Source organism: Vipera berus (genome assembly GCF_964194415.1).
Source record: "Vipera berus genome assembly, chromosome: 5".
NCBI classification, from domain to species: Eukaryota; Metazoa; Chordata; class Lepidosauria; order Squamata; family Viperidae; genus Vipera; species Vipera berus.
Genome location: NC_138207.1, coordinates 9,461,069 through 9,477,809, shown reverse-complemented (window position 1 = coordinate 9,477,809; position 16,741 = coordinate 9,461,069). Strand labels below are relative to the sequence as shown.

Below are 16,741 nucleotides of genomic sequence, written 5' to 3'. Positions count from 1 at the left end.
CAGGTGCTGAACTATAATTCCCAGAATTCCCATTCAGAGTGATCAAGGCCATCTGGCCACAAACGTAAATCAAAACAAAGGACAAGGCATTTTTAGAACTGAACAATTTATTTAGAAAGTACCCTCTGGTTTTTTCTGTCATTCTATTGGCCTTTGTTCAACATTGCCCCTGTCAAAATAATGTAGCCTGGTGAAACATTCTGGGGAAAACAAATTTCATAAAGAATAGAGGTGATGGGACTTTGGGGATATTGTTGTCAAATACTATGATGTTTTCTCTTTAAAACAAAAAAAGGAAGAATTTTGACTTTGGGACTAATATAACTTCTATTCAATTTTCTTCTCGTTCCTTGGTTGAAGAGAAAGAGGGATTGGAAGATGTTAACAGTGAGCATCAGAATCCACATTTCTATAAGCAGAAAGGCACAAATACAAAGCCTCTTTCTTATAATAACAATGGGTGATCACACCACTTGGCAAAGACTGTAATGTGTCAGGGTAAACCCTTTTTGGCTTCAAGTTTGAGTTCAGATTTGGAAAATGTTTTTGCACTAACTGGGTGGTTTCTCTATGCTCTCTAGCATGGCTGGCCTACACTTTGAAGTGATGTACTTTTCCTGGACAAAGATTCACAGGGTGAGTGTGATGAGGTGGTATATTTGTTGGGATTTCTCTTTTGGCCACAGCAACTGGGACTTCCACCACATGTTCATGAGAATGAGACTCGTGTGAGGCGCTTGTATGATTGTGTGAATGGGCGAGGTTGAGGACAGTATTGTTGTGTCCTGGGGAAGTACTATATTTTCCAATGTGATGTTCAATCAAATGGGAGTAGGAATGTCCTTCCTGGGGGAAAAAAACACAAAACATGCAAGCACTGATGAATCTTCTTTGGCCATTGAACCTGAAGCTTATCCTGCTTTAAATTTTCCAACAAATTAAAATCAAGCTTGACAAAAGTGAATCAAGAAAACCAACTGCTGTTATATATTTTCAATACAGGTAGTCCTTGACTTACAATCATTCGTTTGGTGACCCTTAGAAATTACAACAGCCCTGAAAAAAGCAACCTATGACCATTTTTCACACTTATGAGCATTCTAGCATCCCCATAGTCACATGATCAAAATTCAAGTGCTTTGCAGTCAGCATCTATTTATGAGGGTTGCCATGTCCTGGTGTGATCTTGTGATCCTCTTTTGCAGCCTTCTGACAAGCAAAGTCAATGGGGAAGCCAGATTTACTTAACAGCCCTGTTGCTATTTGAACTACTGCAATGATTCACTTGACAACTGTGGCAAAAAAGGGTTTAAAATGGGACAAAACACACTGAACAACAGTCTCACTTAGCAATAAAAATGGAGTTGTAGTCTTAAATTGAGGACTTGCTGTAATTTGGCAGTTGGTGAATGTTGGAATAGAAATCAAATGGAAGGGACCTTGGAAGCCATCTTCTTTATGTTATTGTAAGGCACGTCACTGAGGCATAATGTCTTAAAACCACAGTTTGTTGAATGAGTAGCATGGCAATTAAGAGGTCAGAGTTGGACTGGGGTGATCTAGGTTCATACTCTTCCTGGCTAGATAAATTTCTGGGTAGCTCTGAGCCAATTATTTTTTCTCAGCCCTATCTACAATCCAAAGTGGTGAGAGTAAAATAATAATCTCAGAGAAAAGAAAGTATATAAATGAAATAATCTAGTGTTTACATATCAGACTTTATTATACATCAGAGCATCTACTCCTGTGAAGGGATGCAGGGGAAGCGATAGTTGGAACAGGAAGTTAATTTTGAGCTGCTTGGATGGACAGAATGGATAAAAGAAACCAAGAGATAGGTGGACTTCAACTCCCTGGGAGATGAATTCTACACATCTCAAAGTTGATGAGGTTGACAAACACTGTTGTGGAGAATGGGGAAAGAGGATGAACAAAATTGCATTTAACGTACATACCTTGACATCAAAGATGACACAATCAGACTCAAACTGTTCATCTTTAAGTTTTTCCAGGCTAGCATGCGACCTGACAACATTTGCTCTGCAGAATCCAATATGCTGGAGAGAAGGAGGGAGAGAAGAAAGAACTAAGATATTTCCACGTGAACCCAGATAAATCCCCCACATATCAGCAAACCTGAAATGGTCAAAGGACTGCTATGCAGGGGAGAAGATAAAGCTACTACTTAATGAAAGAATCCAGTCAGGTTACAACTCAATTTCTTAAAGTAAACCTCAATTTTAAAGTAAGTCTCAATTTCTCTCTGTGGAATATTTGGCCTTGCACACTTATTTGGAATGTGGTCGGGGTTTGCAAGGATAGAAAAGAGAGAGAGAAAAATGGCAATTGCCCAGAGAGGATTGGAGTTGACCCTTGCACTTACCTCTTCTCCTGCTGTATTAGGATGGCAGTGATGATGGTCATCCTGGGCTTCCTGAGCAGTGCAGTTACTCTCCACGATAGCAAACTCCACATAGAAACCTTCAGGCTCAAACTGAAATCAAAGCAAGAGACGTCTTAGCTGGGTTGTGGGTAGAAATGGTAAAACTGAAAATCTGGGAGAATGAATTTTAGTTCTGTCTGCTGCATATCCCACGGTCACCTGTGGTCACCTGTTCCTACTGAAATTTCCCACCTTCCTTTGGCAGAGAGAGAGAGGTAATTTGTGAGCCCCAGAGCCCCTAAGAAATAAGGGTTTCCTAGCTTTTTATGTGACTGTTTCATTGCTTCTGTTTTACTTGGTGGCTGTTTCTATGTTTCACTTTCCTGAGTTTTGGCTGTAATTATATTTTATAAATAAAACTTCAGTGAATATTTGTTCATTATAGTCAGAGGCTTGGAACGTAAATTTTAAAAAATCGGCTACAGCTGCTGGTTCTCAAAAGGTTGCAGGTTTTTTGTGGGATCTTGGTGCTCACTGAGCTTGGTTGTTTTCCTGTGGACATTGATGTTGTTACCTAGTTTGGTTACTAAAATGTCTGCAAGAAAGCAATGAAGCTCAGAGAGCATTTCATTTCAATCCTGAGCAACAAATATTCTCCTTTGTAGGTATCTGATTCTTTTCCTAGACTTTTTCCAGAGCATAATTCCTCCTCTCTCCTCCTCTTTTCTCTCAGTTACATGAAGTATCAAAACATTAAACTGGGAGAGATAATCAGAATTCCTTTTTAACATCTGCACACTTACTGTGTACTGCCCTCTTGAAATCTCAAGAACTTCATAAACATGGCCGGAAAGTTTTTCATTGTGTTTATTAAGCACATATTCAACAGCGTCTACCACGTGAGGGTCATTCAGAGGGAACAGAATTGGACATTTAGGACAATTTTGCCGCACATCTTCCACAGAATCTGGAAAGAAAAAGAAATGTCAAGAAGGGCGTTTAAAACAGATGGCAGTCTTAGCTGAGAAATGCTGCAAAAAAGTAGGAGACCCTACACCATTTCAGATCATTTCTAGTGTTGGAGCACCCACAACTTCTGATTAATTATCCTGTCAGGAAATTTCAGACAGCAGGTTAAGAGAAAGGTTGTAAAATGGAACAAAATTTACTTTGCAACTGTCCTGCTTAGGAACAGATTGTTTGGGTTCAATTCTGGTCATTAAGTTGAGGATTCTAGCTATGTCTAGGTAGGCATTCCAAACTATTGTCAGATAGATTGTCCTGATCCATCAAATAGTTTCTTTAATGGGACAGAAAGGAAGAGGGATCACCTGTTGTCCTACTTTCTGTCCCTATTCTGCTACTGCTATGTACCTGAAAGGGCTCAAGGTGGAATAATCAAAGGCCACTCCCTTTTGAAATGTCAGTGTTAAATACCCACAATATCATTTCCAGAGGTTCTATGAAGGTCAATCCCTTTTGATATATAAATATTAAAAAGGTAAAGGTTCCCCCGCACATGCGTGCTAGTCGTTTCCAACTCTAGGGGCCAGTGCTCATCTCCGTTTCAAAGCCGAAGAGCCAGCGCTTGTCCGAGGACGTCTCCGTGGTCATCTGGCCGGCATGACTAGACACCAAAGGCACATGGAACACTGTTACCTTCCCACCGTAGTGGTCCCTATTTTTCTACTTGCATTTTTACGTGCTTTCGAACTGCCAGGTTGGCAGAAGCTGGGACGAGTAACAGCCGCTCACTCTGTTATGCGGCACTCGGGATTCGACCCGCCAAACTGCTGACCTTCTGATCGACAAGTTCAGCGTCCTAACCCACTGAGCCACCGCGTCCCTTTATATAAATATAAATATAGAGATACATAAATAATGGATGATGGATGGGTGTTGATCAAACTCTTTCTCTCTTTGTTTCTTCCCCTTGCTTTGCCTGTCTTTCCACTCATTTTGCACTTAAATGTTTTGATGTTTTCTAATGTTCAATAGACTTTGAGCCGTAGTTTCTGCTGGTTGATTTGAATAATGATTGTCCTTGTTTTAGATAAATTGAAAATTTTCTATAGCAAGGAAGGAAGGAAGGAAGGAAGGAAGGAAGGAAGGAAGGAAGGAAGGAAGGAAGGAAGGAAGGAAGGAAGGAAAGAAGGAAGGAAGGAGTGTCAAATGCTTTATTAAGGTTGTGTAACTGGCTCCAGTCCATACACAAGCATCTAACTGATTTGAACTGTCAATTCAATTCAAATCCCTCATTTCAATGGATGCAAAACAGCATTTTAATTTGTATTACTAATCTGATTGAGAAAAAACAGTTTTGTAGATGCAAAATAAATGGTTTGGAAGCATCCAATTCAGTAATCCACTCCATCTCATTAGACTGACTTGAATTGCCTTACAAGTGAATTAAAGCAGTGCATACTTCAGATGAAACATGTCAGGATGCTGCTGAATTTTGAAGAAAAGCTGTGTGGGTAACTCACTGTCATTAAAAGTTAATAAAAAAGGATAGGAAAAGAGAATAAGCCAATGGTTAGCTCAGTGACATCTTAGTTTCTTAGCCCAGCCCCATTAAGAGTCCAAGAGGCACGAAGTTGAATTACCTGGACTGGAGTGGCATTTCGCAGCAACCACTTTGTCGACATCCTCATCATGGATTATCTTGACATCACAATCTCCTTCAACAGCCTGGAGATACAAAAGCACCAAATTTATCAAGTTAAACTTTAACTTAAAATAATTTACCTAAACATTTCAGATTGGTGTTTTAAAATTAGTGTTTCTGGGGAATTTTTAGCATCACTAAGTTTAATTATGGTCCATTACAATATATTTCATGTTCTTAACAGATAGGAGATTATTAAAATGAGCACTATCCATTTAGGTAGAGTTGGGTAGACTAAATTGTGAGGCAGCTATCATTAGGGTAGCTAATGCACTGTGATGGAATGCTGTCTGGATTCCCAGGAGGGAGGGGTTGCATTCCAGAGGAGCAAGATCAAGACAGCTCCTCCCTAGAGGTTCTGAGTATAAATTTAAGGACAGACGCAGTTTGCTTTAGTTTGGCATGATTTCTGTCTATAGGTAAGGAACAATAAGGGAAAATTGCTTTACTGTAACTTAGCAGACCTTTCTTGGTTTTCAGCCTGTCATGCATACTTCCTTCAAAACCATCTAATTGGTGTCTTTGGAGAAACATTTCCACATGTTGTAATATGAGAACTTCTACTTGGCCAGTTCAATATTGACAAAAATTGGGCAGTAACCTATAAACCTGGGATGAAGAATATTGGATATAGCTGGCTGGGGAATTCTGGGAGATGAAGTCCACAGGTCTTGAAGTTGCTAAGGTTGGATCCCTCCTCTTTTAAACAGAGGAGCAATAAGGCACTTTTCATGGATTCCGGGATGGGAACAACTCAGCTTTGGACATCAGGGGATGAACGTGAGAGAAGAATTGACTTCTTAATTCCTGACTAATTCTTTGCTCAAAGTTGAAATGAAATCTGGCTATGAAATGTGAACTCAAAATGAATGCCCAAGGAACGTTAGCAACCCCTGAGGTTTCATTAATCCTTTCTACACCAATATATCAGAAATTCAATTTACACTGGTAAGAAGCCATCTGTCCTCCCCTGAAATTTTACATTTTCAACAACCCTCAGACACTTACATGGTAATGTTGTGGCCTTACGGTACAATTCTCGAGAGGAGTTGGATCTAACACGTGACAGACTGTCTCCAGAAGTTCTAATTCAAGGAAGATTATTTTCCCACGGGGTCTCTAAAATAAAAAAAAAATAGGATGAGAATGACTTTTTTCACTGCATTTTTCTGTCTCTGTTGCATCAGCTGTCCTTGGAAATGTTTGAATCGACACCTACGTTAACGACCTCATCCTGGTGTGCTACTCAGTTATCAGCTGCTTCAAAGAAAATACACCCAACAAGAAATTTCAGTGCTGCCTTAAGTTAGACACAGTTCCTTTGGATGTTGCAAAGCAGACAAGACTGACATTTCCTAACATGAACATCTGATCTGCTCTGCCTGTGATATGAGGTTTCCTTGCAGACCTGAGTTAATTTCCCTGTTGTTGGTTTTGGCCAGGTCAGGGTGGAAGAAATTACCTCTTTCTGACATTGCATGGTTCACGTATGTGCATATTGTCCCTTCAACCAGCAGCATTTTGGCTCCAAAACATGGCATCAGTTAGTCCTGGCCTGTCTACCTAGAGATATGTAGGACAAACATTTGGGACAGGGGTCTAATGAAGATTGGATGGTTGGAAGAGTGCTAACATTTTTCTCAGTCGGAATGTTCACACAACGCTTAACCCAGTTGCAGAATTAACCATTTCCTGGATTTCCATTACACACCGAACCATTGGTGGAGCAGTGGGCTAATGCCTCCTTAAGTAACACCAGCTGCCTGCAATTAGTGCAGGTTCGCGTCCCACCAGGCTCAAGGCTGATTCAGCCTTCCATCCTTCCGAGGTAGGTAAAATGAGGACCTAGATTGTTGGGGGCAATAAGCTGACTTTGTAATAATGCCACTTGGGGGGGGGGCAAAAGGCCTAATAAGCAGGCATATACATAGAATGAAGGCTATTGCTAAGCACATTGATTTGTGCTTTAGATTGTAAGCCACCCTGAGTCTTCGGAGAAGGGCGGGATATAAATGGGATTAAAAAAAATAATAACCCAAGGGGCTGGGCTGACACACCAAATTTAACCAGTGCTCACACCACATTCTGCATAATGAAATACAATCACAAAAACCTTCTCTGAACTGGTTAAACATGCTGTCTGTATGGTGCAGATCCCAAGCTGACCATGCTCTCTTTCTAAGGACCTGAGAGCTGAAGAAGCAGCAGTCAGAAGTATAAGCATTCATTGGGATGGGGGCATTGTGTGTCACTATCAGCAAAGTGGTGGAAGGAGCAACAGAAGGCAAACCCTGCCTCTTTTGTGATGCGTTGCGTGACCAGGAAAAGGATGTGGCTTACATTGTGACTCTCCATCCAGCATCTGAATAGTGTCAGAACTGTTTATTATAAAGACGTTGGAATTTGTAGTACTGTCAAAAAGGAATTTTTGGTCCTAGCTTAACATAAGGATCCAGTTCCCTGCCAATCCTTGACCAGGCACCCCATTCTGAGCTGCTGAAAGAACAGTAGAAACTATAATCAGTGGATGACTCTGGTGAAGAAACAACTGGATGGCCATGTCATGTCTGTACCAGCTCTGGCCTAAGACTTGTTTTTTAAATGGAAATCTAAAAATATTTCCTTTTAAATAACCAAAATAGAAAATTGGAGCCCTCAGCTGCTGCTGGTCTCACTAGAAATTGGAGAGGGAAGGATAAGAAAAAAAAAGACTGTACAAAACAGAATGGCTGGAGAAGAAAGTTGGACAGAGAAGTTCAGTGTACAGAACAGTTGTCAGTTCCTGGTAGGGGAAGGAGAAGAAAAAAAATTGTGGAATCCTTTGAGCTTGGTGGTTTCCTTGCAGATGTTTCATTACCTGAATGAAGATAATGACCTAGGTAAGGTCATCAGTGCACCAAGGATTTCAGAGTTGAATGCTGATCTACCTGTATTCTCTTCTGCTAGAAAAAAAGGCCAGAGATAATTTTCCTGAAAGAAGGGAAGTGAAGACCCAGAGAAGGAACATCTTCACCCAAGATTGAAGGAGACCAGCTGGCTGCAGACAGTATCGTCATGCAATACTCAAGAGCAGGGGTGTCAAACTCAAACTCAATTTCATTGAGAGCTGCATAAGCATTGCGGTTGCCCTCAAGGGGCCGGGTGGGTAGGGCCAGGGTGGGCGTGGCCTGATGGGTGGGCGTGGCTAGAGTGCGTATGGCCTACTGGGTGGGCGTGGCCAGCTCTACATCATTCGCATCAAGGGTGCCTATGGGGGCCTGGGCTGGAGTGGGACAGATCTGGGGGTCTCTGGCAGAAGGAGGGTCTCTGGGCCAGGGCCAAGGCAGTGGGGGCCGTTCCCTCACTGTTTCCAGGATGGCTTCACGGGCCACAAGAAACCACTTCGTGGGCCGGATCTGGCCCCCGGGCCTTATGTTTGACATGTCTGCTCAAGAGGGTATGGAGGGGATCGTTGGTCATTGGAAAAGCCTTAGTCTTTGGGGAAGGATGGGGCAGAAGGCCCCTGAGAAAGGTTCTCCCCCAGTAGAGAAGCAGTAGATGTTCAGCTGAGCAGATCCAGGAGAAAGTCAAAGTGTGCTGAGTGCCCTACTGTTAAAATCCAGCCCATTCCTTTCTTTTCACTCTCTCTCGATGAGCAAAGAAGTGAGGGAAGGAGACAGAGTGAAAGAAGGAGGAAGCAGGAGAACTAAAGGGGAAGAGGAAAAGCTGCCACCAGGTGAACACTGGGATTGCATTGTATGCTCCAGTTGTAATCCCAAAGATGCTTTCCCAGAAGGCATCAGCACTGTCTTGTTTTTTTTTCCTTGAAAACATTTCACTTCTCATCCAGGAAGCTGAAAAAGCTTCTTGGATGAAAAATGAAATTTTTTCAATGGGGGGGGGAAAGAAAGTTCAGTTGCTTTTTGAAAATGGACCTCTTTTGAAACACATGACCTGGATGATTGAGAATCTCCATAGACATCACTCCAGTTGTAAATACCTGCTGTAAATAACTGCAAATAATATTAGCATAGGTAAAAGCCTCTCCTGTCTTGTTTTCTATGCAAATTGCCATCCTTGCAAAGCAAAATACATCTCTAGTTCAAGGAGGACTCCTTCACACTGGGACAGTGGAGATGACAGAGCTTCCTCTTTCTCCAAAGCACCAGAAACAATGGTTGGAAGCTCATCAAAGAGAGAAGCAACCTGGAATTAAGGAGAAACTTCCTGATAGTGAGGACAATTAACCAGTGGAACAGGTTGCCCCCAGAAACTGTGGGCGCTCCATCACTGGAGATTTTTAAGAAGAGGCTAGACAGTCATTTGTCCGAGATTATATAGGTTCTCCTGCTTGAGCAGAGGGCTGGAGTAGAAGACCTACAAAGTCCCTTCCAGTTCTATTCTATTCTATTCTATTCTATTCTATTCTATTCTATTCTATTCTATTCTATTCTATTCTATTCTATTCTATTCTATTCTATTCTATTCTATTCTATTCTATTCTATTCTATTCTATTCTATTCCATCCTGATGACTCTGGCAACTTAGAATAGAATAGAAACATAGCTACAAAACATTAAAAATCTTCTATTCATCTTCTATTCGTCAAAACTCACCCAACAATTGTCTTGCTTAGCAGTTGAGTAAATTTTGTGGTCAATTGTGGTCATAAGTCAAGGATTATCTGTATTATCACTAATTTTAGCATCTGCCTCCTTCAGAATCCTAACCTCAGGTTCCCAAAACCCAGTTCCTGCATGCACTTAAGAATTTATGTCCAAACCAAAGAGCTTTTGTGTGAGTTTTCCTTTCTTCTAGCTTTGTGTCCCTTGGTACTTTAAGAGTCCACAACTGTATTGTGGATAGATTAAAAAAAAAGAAACTATGAAGATGCAGGATGAATGTTGATGGGGAGAGAAAGGGTGTTGAGAACTGAAGAAGAAGGCAGTGGTGCATAAAACTGCAAATAAATGGTTTGGTGGAGACTAAAAGCCTTACAAGCCTTCCAATGAAATGGAAGCTATGAGATTACAGAACATTGACTAGAAAGAGGCCACGGATTGTCCCAATTTCAGCAGGAAGGCTACAGAAATTGTCTGGCATAACATCAGTAAGGATCACATAGCTGTTATTTACTTAGTAAATGAAACTAGGAAAATGTTCCTCCCATTGTACTTACCCTGGGAAGGACATGGATATCCTTGATTATATTGAGGTCTTGTTTGTATCCATGTAGAGTATGCTCGTTGATGTAGTGCACAGCCAAATGTGCCCATTTTTTAGCATCTTCGCCATTGCAATCTCCATGCGATGGCAGGTGATGGCTAAACGTACATCCTATAATCTGACCCAGGAGCAGGAGAGCTATCAGGGAATTCATGGCTGGGTTCAGAGATAATGTACCAGGCACTAGTTGGAAGGAAGGAAGACTCCAGAGAACCTAACTTCAGGTGCTCCTTTTTATGGAGTGTTTCTGGTCACTGTCCCCCACCACCTGCCACTTGCCTTTGCTTACCTGGGAAGATGCAATATTTGCAGAAGATGCAATATTTGCAGAAAGTCCTGCAAACAAGATGAAAGGGAAAATAAATATGGGGACATCTAGTCAAAATTTGACTAAATAAGGGGAAAAATGCAGATTGTGCGAAAAGAGAAAACCAACTCTCCAAGTCACTCAGTCATATTAATCCCAGGATACCGCTGGAGTAAAGGGTATTTTAAGAATACAAAATTATATAGCAACTATGCACAAAGATAGAAGGCTTTCTGTCAAATCTCAGCTCCATTCTTGACCTAACTAATAAGGATTAGGGAAAGCCCTAATAAGCAGGTATATACATAGAATGAAGGCTACTGCTAAGCTTGTAAGCCGCCCTGAGTCTTCGGAGAAGGGCGGGATATAAATGGAATTAAAAATAAAAAATAAAAAAATTTAAGTGCCATCCAATTGACATTGACTCTTAGCAATCACTTAGATCTTTTCTAGGATTATCTGTCCCCAGTCTTGTCCTGTAGGCCATCCAACATGGCAACCATTGCAGTTATAATCAAGTCCATTCATTTTGCTGCTGGCCATCCTCTTTATTCCTTCCACCTTTTTTAGCATTATGGATCCATTTGTTTGTTTTCTTGGCTACCCATAGTATTCTCTAGAGCAGGGATGTCCAACTTTGGCAACTTTAAGACTTGTGGACTTCAATTCCCAGAATTCCTCAGCCAGCATGACTGACTGAGAAATTCTGGGAGTTGAAGTCCACAAGTCTTAGTCTTCTCCAACTCCAGAGTTTAAATGCACCAGTATTCTTTCTATCATGTGAAGTTGAAAGTTGGGAGACTGTAGAAATAACCCCAATTAATATATAAAAAGCAAATTTAAAATTAGTGCCCAAGAGGTTGTATTGTAGATTCCAGACAAGCAAGTGGGAGAGGCTTAGGTCACCATTGTGTGATGAGCTTGTGCTTATTCTGCAAAAATGTGCAGCACAAGAAAGAAAGCTCAAACTACAACACTCATAGTTGTCCTAGCAAGCTAAGCCAGGAGTCTCAAATTTAGCAATTTTAAGGCTTGTGGACTTCAACTCCCAGAATTCCCCATCCAGCATCACTGGCTGAGGAATTTGGGGGGTTGAAGTCCACAAGTCTTAAAGTTGCCAAGTTTGGAGACCCCTCTAGCCAAGCTGAATGTTGGTTTTATAGCTAATCTGATCCATATAGTTAATTTATTATGTAATATCTTGTGTGAACTTGGGAAATGTAAACAGGCACACCAGATAATACTGCTATATGCAGTCCCAAGGGGCCTAGAATCTGGAGGTTTTGTCAGATTGAATACACGTGGTGACATCAGAAAACGATTGTCGCCATTTATACATTGATTGTCATATATCAAAACACATGTAACAAAATTGATGGGCTTTGTGTTGCGACACCACAATATTTCTTCTTTTGTCCTCTTTGCCATTCTCATGGATGTTCCTATCCATGGTTATATGTCATCCACAAGAATTTGTATCAAGAGGTTTTGCTAATAATCCAGGCCAAGGAATTCTAGGTGAAATTAGAAACCAGAGATGAACAGAATAAGAATCAAGAAGAATGGAGTTTTGACCATCTTATTGAAATCTGAAACAGAATGTACTTAAATAGATAAGATGTGCATGTTGAACACAAGACATTGTTATGAACTGAGATAAAGAAAACATTTTGCCATTAAAATTTAGCAGTATAAATACTAATAGCTAATTTCATTTCATTTCATTTCATTTATTATATTTGTATACCGCCCTTCTCCCGAAGGACTCAGGGTGGTGAACAGGGCACATATAAAAATACAGAATACAAAAATTAAAAAAGAATTAAATAAGAGCCCGAGCTAAAACAGTAGAATAATATAAAAATCCACAATAAAAACCCCAGCACATCCCCCATCAGGCCAGGCCGGCTTGTTCAAATAGGTAGGTCTTCAGACCGCGTTGGAAGGAGCGAAGGTCAGGTGCCATCCGGAGCTCAACCGGCAGTTGATTCCATAAATCCGGGGTGCCCACAGAGAAGGACCTCCCCCTGGGGGCCACCAGCCGACATTCTCTGACCGGTGGCACCCTGAGGAGGCCCTCTCTGTGGGAACGCACAGGGTGGAGGGAAGTTGACGCCGTCAGCAGGTGATCCCCGAGGTACTCCGGACCCATGCCATGTAGGGCCTTGAAAACCATTACCAAAACCTTGAACCTCACCCGGAAGACAACTGGTAGCTAATGCAGCTCGCGGAGCAAAGGTGTAACATGGGAGTACCAGGAAACTCCCAAGACAACTCTCGCAGCTGCATTCTGTACCAGCTGGAGCCTCTGAGTGGTCTTCAAGGGAAGCCCCATGTAGAGAGCGTTAATTTGAATATTGATTTGTGCATAAAGGTCATGTAAAGTTGAATAATGTAGATAAGCTAAAAACTTATTGTTGAAAGTAATAAATAGGTCTAAATAGAATATTAAAAATGAAAATGATCAGTTTAAGCAAGAGATAGCAGATACAAAGAGAAAGAGAGGAAGCATTAAATATTGAAACAAAAAGAAATTTTGATTACTTAAAAAAACCCTGAAAATTAGCAAAAAGGAAGGCTATCATGTTGTATCCTTAATTTGTTAACATAGAGGGTGAGAAGTTAAGTAAACAGGATGTGTATTTTGAATATTAGATTTTCTGAGGAATGGTGATAGATGAATTGGGAGTATACTAAAAATCTTGGGAATGATAAATATCAAATGTTAAATCTAAATGTTAGTGAAAATTAAAATTGAAAAATCTATTAGGTCACTGATTGTCTAAAAGATTGTATGTTTAAACAATAAGAATATGTGTAAACTAAAAACTATGGATATATGCAAGAAAGTTATTTTCTATGTGATTGATAGGATAATACTTGTCTTTAAATTTACAAACAGACAGTATATATGAAGGGAGAAAGAGAGGAAATGTTTATGGTAGCAATTTGAAATATGTACTAATGATATCTGTATGTAATTGAATTACTACTACCCAGCCACCATGTTGCTTTTCAAATATGTAAATGTAATACTAGAAAATCAATAAAATTTGTAAAAAAAACAATAGAAACAAGAGATGAATACTCTCCTGGATTAATAAAGAAAATAACAGAATAACAGAGATGGAGGGGACCTTGGAGGTCTTCTAATCCAGCCCCCTGCTCAAGCAGGAGACCCTATAACATTTCAGACAAATCATTGTTCAATCTCTTCTTAAAAACCTCCAGTGTTGGAGCACCCACAACTTCTGGAGGCAAGTTGTCTCCCTTAGTTCTCGGTTGCTTGTCTCCTTGATTAGTTTCTATCCATTGCTTCTTGTTCTGCCTTCCAGTACTTTGGAAAATAGCTTGACTCCCCCCTTGGATATTGGAACACTGCTATCATGTCAAGGACTTCTTACTTCACTAAGAGTCCTTCCCTAATTTTAATGAAACATGATACTCTGGAGAGCACATTACGTGACATAAAATGGAAGATTTTTCCATTATGGACAAGGACATCAGACAGGTTCAAAGTCAAAATTCAGGTGAATGAACCAGGCTTAAATCAACAGAACGTTTTGTCTGAAAAATAGCCAAAACTAACAGGTCTTGATAAAATAGTTTACAAGTTCAGGGACAGATAGCTGCTGCAGTCATTCCCCAAATCAGAGTTTGTCCTCTTCCCTCTGCTGATTCCACAAATTTATATCACCCACCTCCTTTTCTTATTACACATAGTCCTCAATTTGTGTCCACAATTGAGCCCAAAATTTCTGTTGCCAAGCAAGACAGTTAAAGTGAGTTTTATTCCATTTTACGACCTTCCTTGTCACAGTTAAGGCAATCACTGAGGTTAAGTTAGTAACATGGTTGTTAAGTGAATTTGGCTTCCCTGTTGACTTTGTTTGTCAGAAGGTCGCAAAAAAGGGATCACATGACTCCAGGACACTACAACCGTCATAAATATGAGTCAGTCGCCAAGCATCAGAATTTTGATCACCGGCCCCTGGGGATTCTGCAACAATTGTAAGTGTGAAAAACAGACACTTTTTTCAGTGCCATTATAACTTCGAACAGTCAATAAACAAACAGTTATAAACCAAGGACTACCTGTAGTGTATGTTTGTGTGTATATATATATGTATGTGTTTGTGTGGATAGATAGACAGAAAGACAGACACACCTATGTTTTTAAGGGGCTGCCACAAAGAAGATGGTGTTAGCCTATTCTCCAAAGCACCTGAGGGCAGGACAAGAAGCAATGGATGGAAACTAATCAAGGAGAGAAGCAACCTGGAACTAAGGAGAAATTTCCTGACAGTGAGAACAATTAATCAGTGGAATGGCTTGCCTCCAGAAGTTGTGGGTGCTCCATCACTGGAAGTTTTCAAGAGACACTGAATAGCCATTTTTCCAGAATGACATAAGGCCTCCTGCCTGAGCAGACCATTGAACTAGAAGGCCTCCAAGGTCCCTTCCAACTCTGTTATTCTGTTATGTTTAAATTTGCAGAGTTCAGTATATAAAATAATTTTTATTTATTTAATTTTATTTATATACTGCCCTTCTCCCGAAGGACTCAGGGCAGTGAACAGGGCAAATGTATAAAATACAAAAAATACAAAAGTTAAAAGGAATTAAACATAATGTCCAAGGTAAAAAACAATAAATACAAATATTAAGAATAATAAATATCATTATATTATAATATTAAGAACAATAAAAACCAAACCCACCCCCCCATCAGGCCAAGCCGGCTTGTTCAAATAAATGCGTTTTCAGATAATAATAATAATAATAATAATAATAATAATAATAATAATAATAATAATAATAATAATAATAATAATAATGATGATGATGATGATGATGATGATGATAATAATAATAATAATAATAATAATAATAATAATAATAATAATAATAAGAAGAAGAAGAAGAAGAAGAAGAAGAAGAAGAAGAAGAAGAAGAAGAAGAAGTTGGAAGGGACCTTGGAGGTCATCTAGTCCAACCCCCTGCTCAGGCAGGAAACCCTATGCCATTTCAGGCAAATGGCTGTCCAGTCTCTTCTTAAAAACTTCCAGTGTTGGAGCATTCACCACTTCTGGAGGCAGGTTGTTCCACTGGTTAGTTGTTCTAACTGTCAGGAAGTTTCTCCTTAGTTCTAGGTTGCTTCTCTCCTTGACTAGTTTCCATCTGTTGCTTCTTGTCCTGCTTTCAGGTGCTTTGGAGAATAGCTTGACTCCCTCTTCTTTGTGGCAGCCCCTTTGTGGAACACTGCTATCATGTCACCCCTCACCCTTCTCGTCATTAAACTAAAAAGGTAAAGGTTCCCCCGCACATGCGTGCTAGTCGTTTCCAACTCTAGGGGCCGGTGCTCATCTCCGTTTCAAAGCCGAAGAGCCAGCGCTTGTCCGAGGACGTCTCCGTGGTCATGTGGCCGGCATGACTAGACGCCAAAGGCGCACGGAACGCTGTTACCTTCCCACCGTAGTGGTCCCTATTTTTCTACTTGCATTTTTACGTGCTTTCGAACTGCTAGGTTGGCAGAAGCTGGGACGAGTAACAGGCGCTCACTCTGTTACGCGGCACTCGGGATTCGACCCGCCAAACTGCCGACCTTCTGATCGACAAGCTCAGCGTCCTAACCCACTAGACATACCCAATTCCAGCAACCGTTCCCTATATGTTTTAGCCTCCAGTCCCCCAATCGTCTTTGTTGCTCTTCTCTGTACCCTTTCTAGAGTCTCGACATCTTGGCTGGGCTCCCATCTTGCACTAAGCTATCATGACAAGGGCATTTGTTGCAGGGGAACAAAAGGAGAACAAGGAATGACATGTCCACTGTGTCAGTCAAAACAACAACCCTTGTGAGTTGCAGATGAGAGTGTAGTGTGAGACTAGGTTAAAGCTACCAAAGGCAGGAATGTAAGGTAAACAGAAGCCAAGAATCTTGTCTCATATACCCCCTTAGGGGAAAAAGTTAAGAAGCAACCAGGTCATTAAGGAAATAAAGGAAAAATATGTTGTCTGAACCAGACAAAGGAAGTTGGGCCTGAGCACATGAAATCTCGCCCTCCTAAACTCCCTCAACAGCTACCAGACTTGAAAATCTAGAAGGCCAGAGTAGCTGCCCTTCTAGTGAATCAGCAGAGCAATTATTTTGGGGTATAAAAGGGATCCTGAAGCACAC

At 40.7% G+C, this 16,741-nt stretch overlaps 1 protein-coding gene across 1 annotated transcript; it reads right to left on the bottom strand.

The window, feature by feature from the left end:
• Positions 1-591: 591 nt before the first annotated feature.
• Positions 592-10,410, bottom strand: AHSG (alpha 2-HS glycoprotein; the record flags this gene model as incomplete). The annotated part of the gene is made up of 7 exons (XM_081329980.1): positions 592-846; positions 1,956-2,057; positions 2,384-2,494; positions 3,187-3,350; positions 4,990-5,074; positions 6,060-6,170; positions 10,210-10,410. The coding sequence occupies 7 exons, from the start codon at positions 10,408-10,410 to the stop codon at positions 592-594; spliced, it is 1,029 nt and encodes a 342-aa protein (XP_081186106.1).
• Between the last annotated feature and the right edge of the window lie 6,331 nt (positions 10,411-16,741).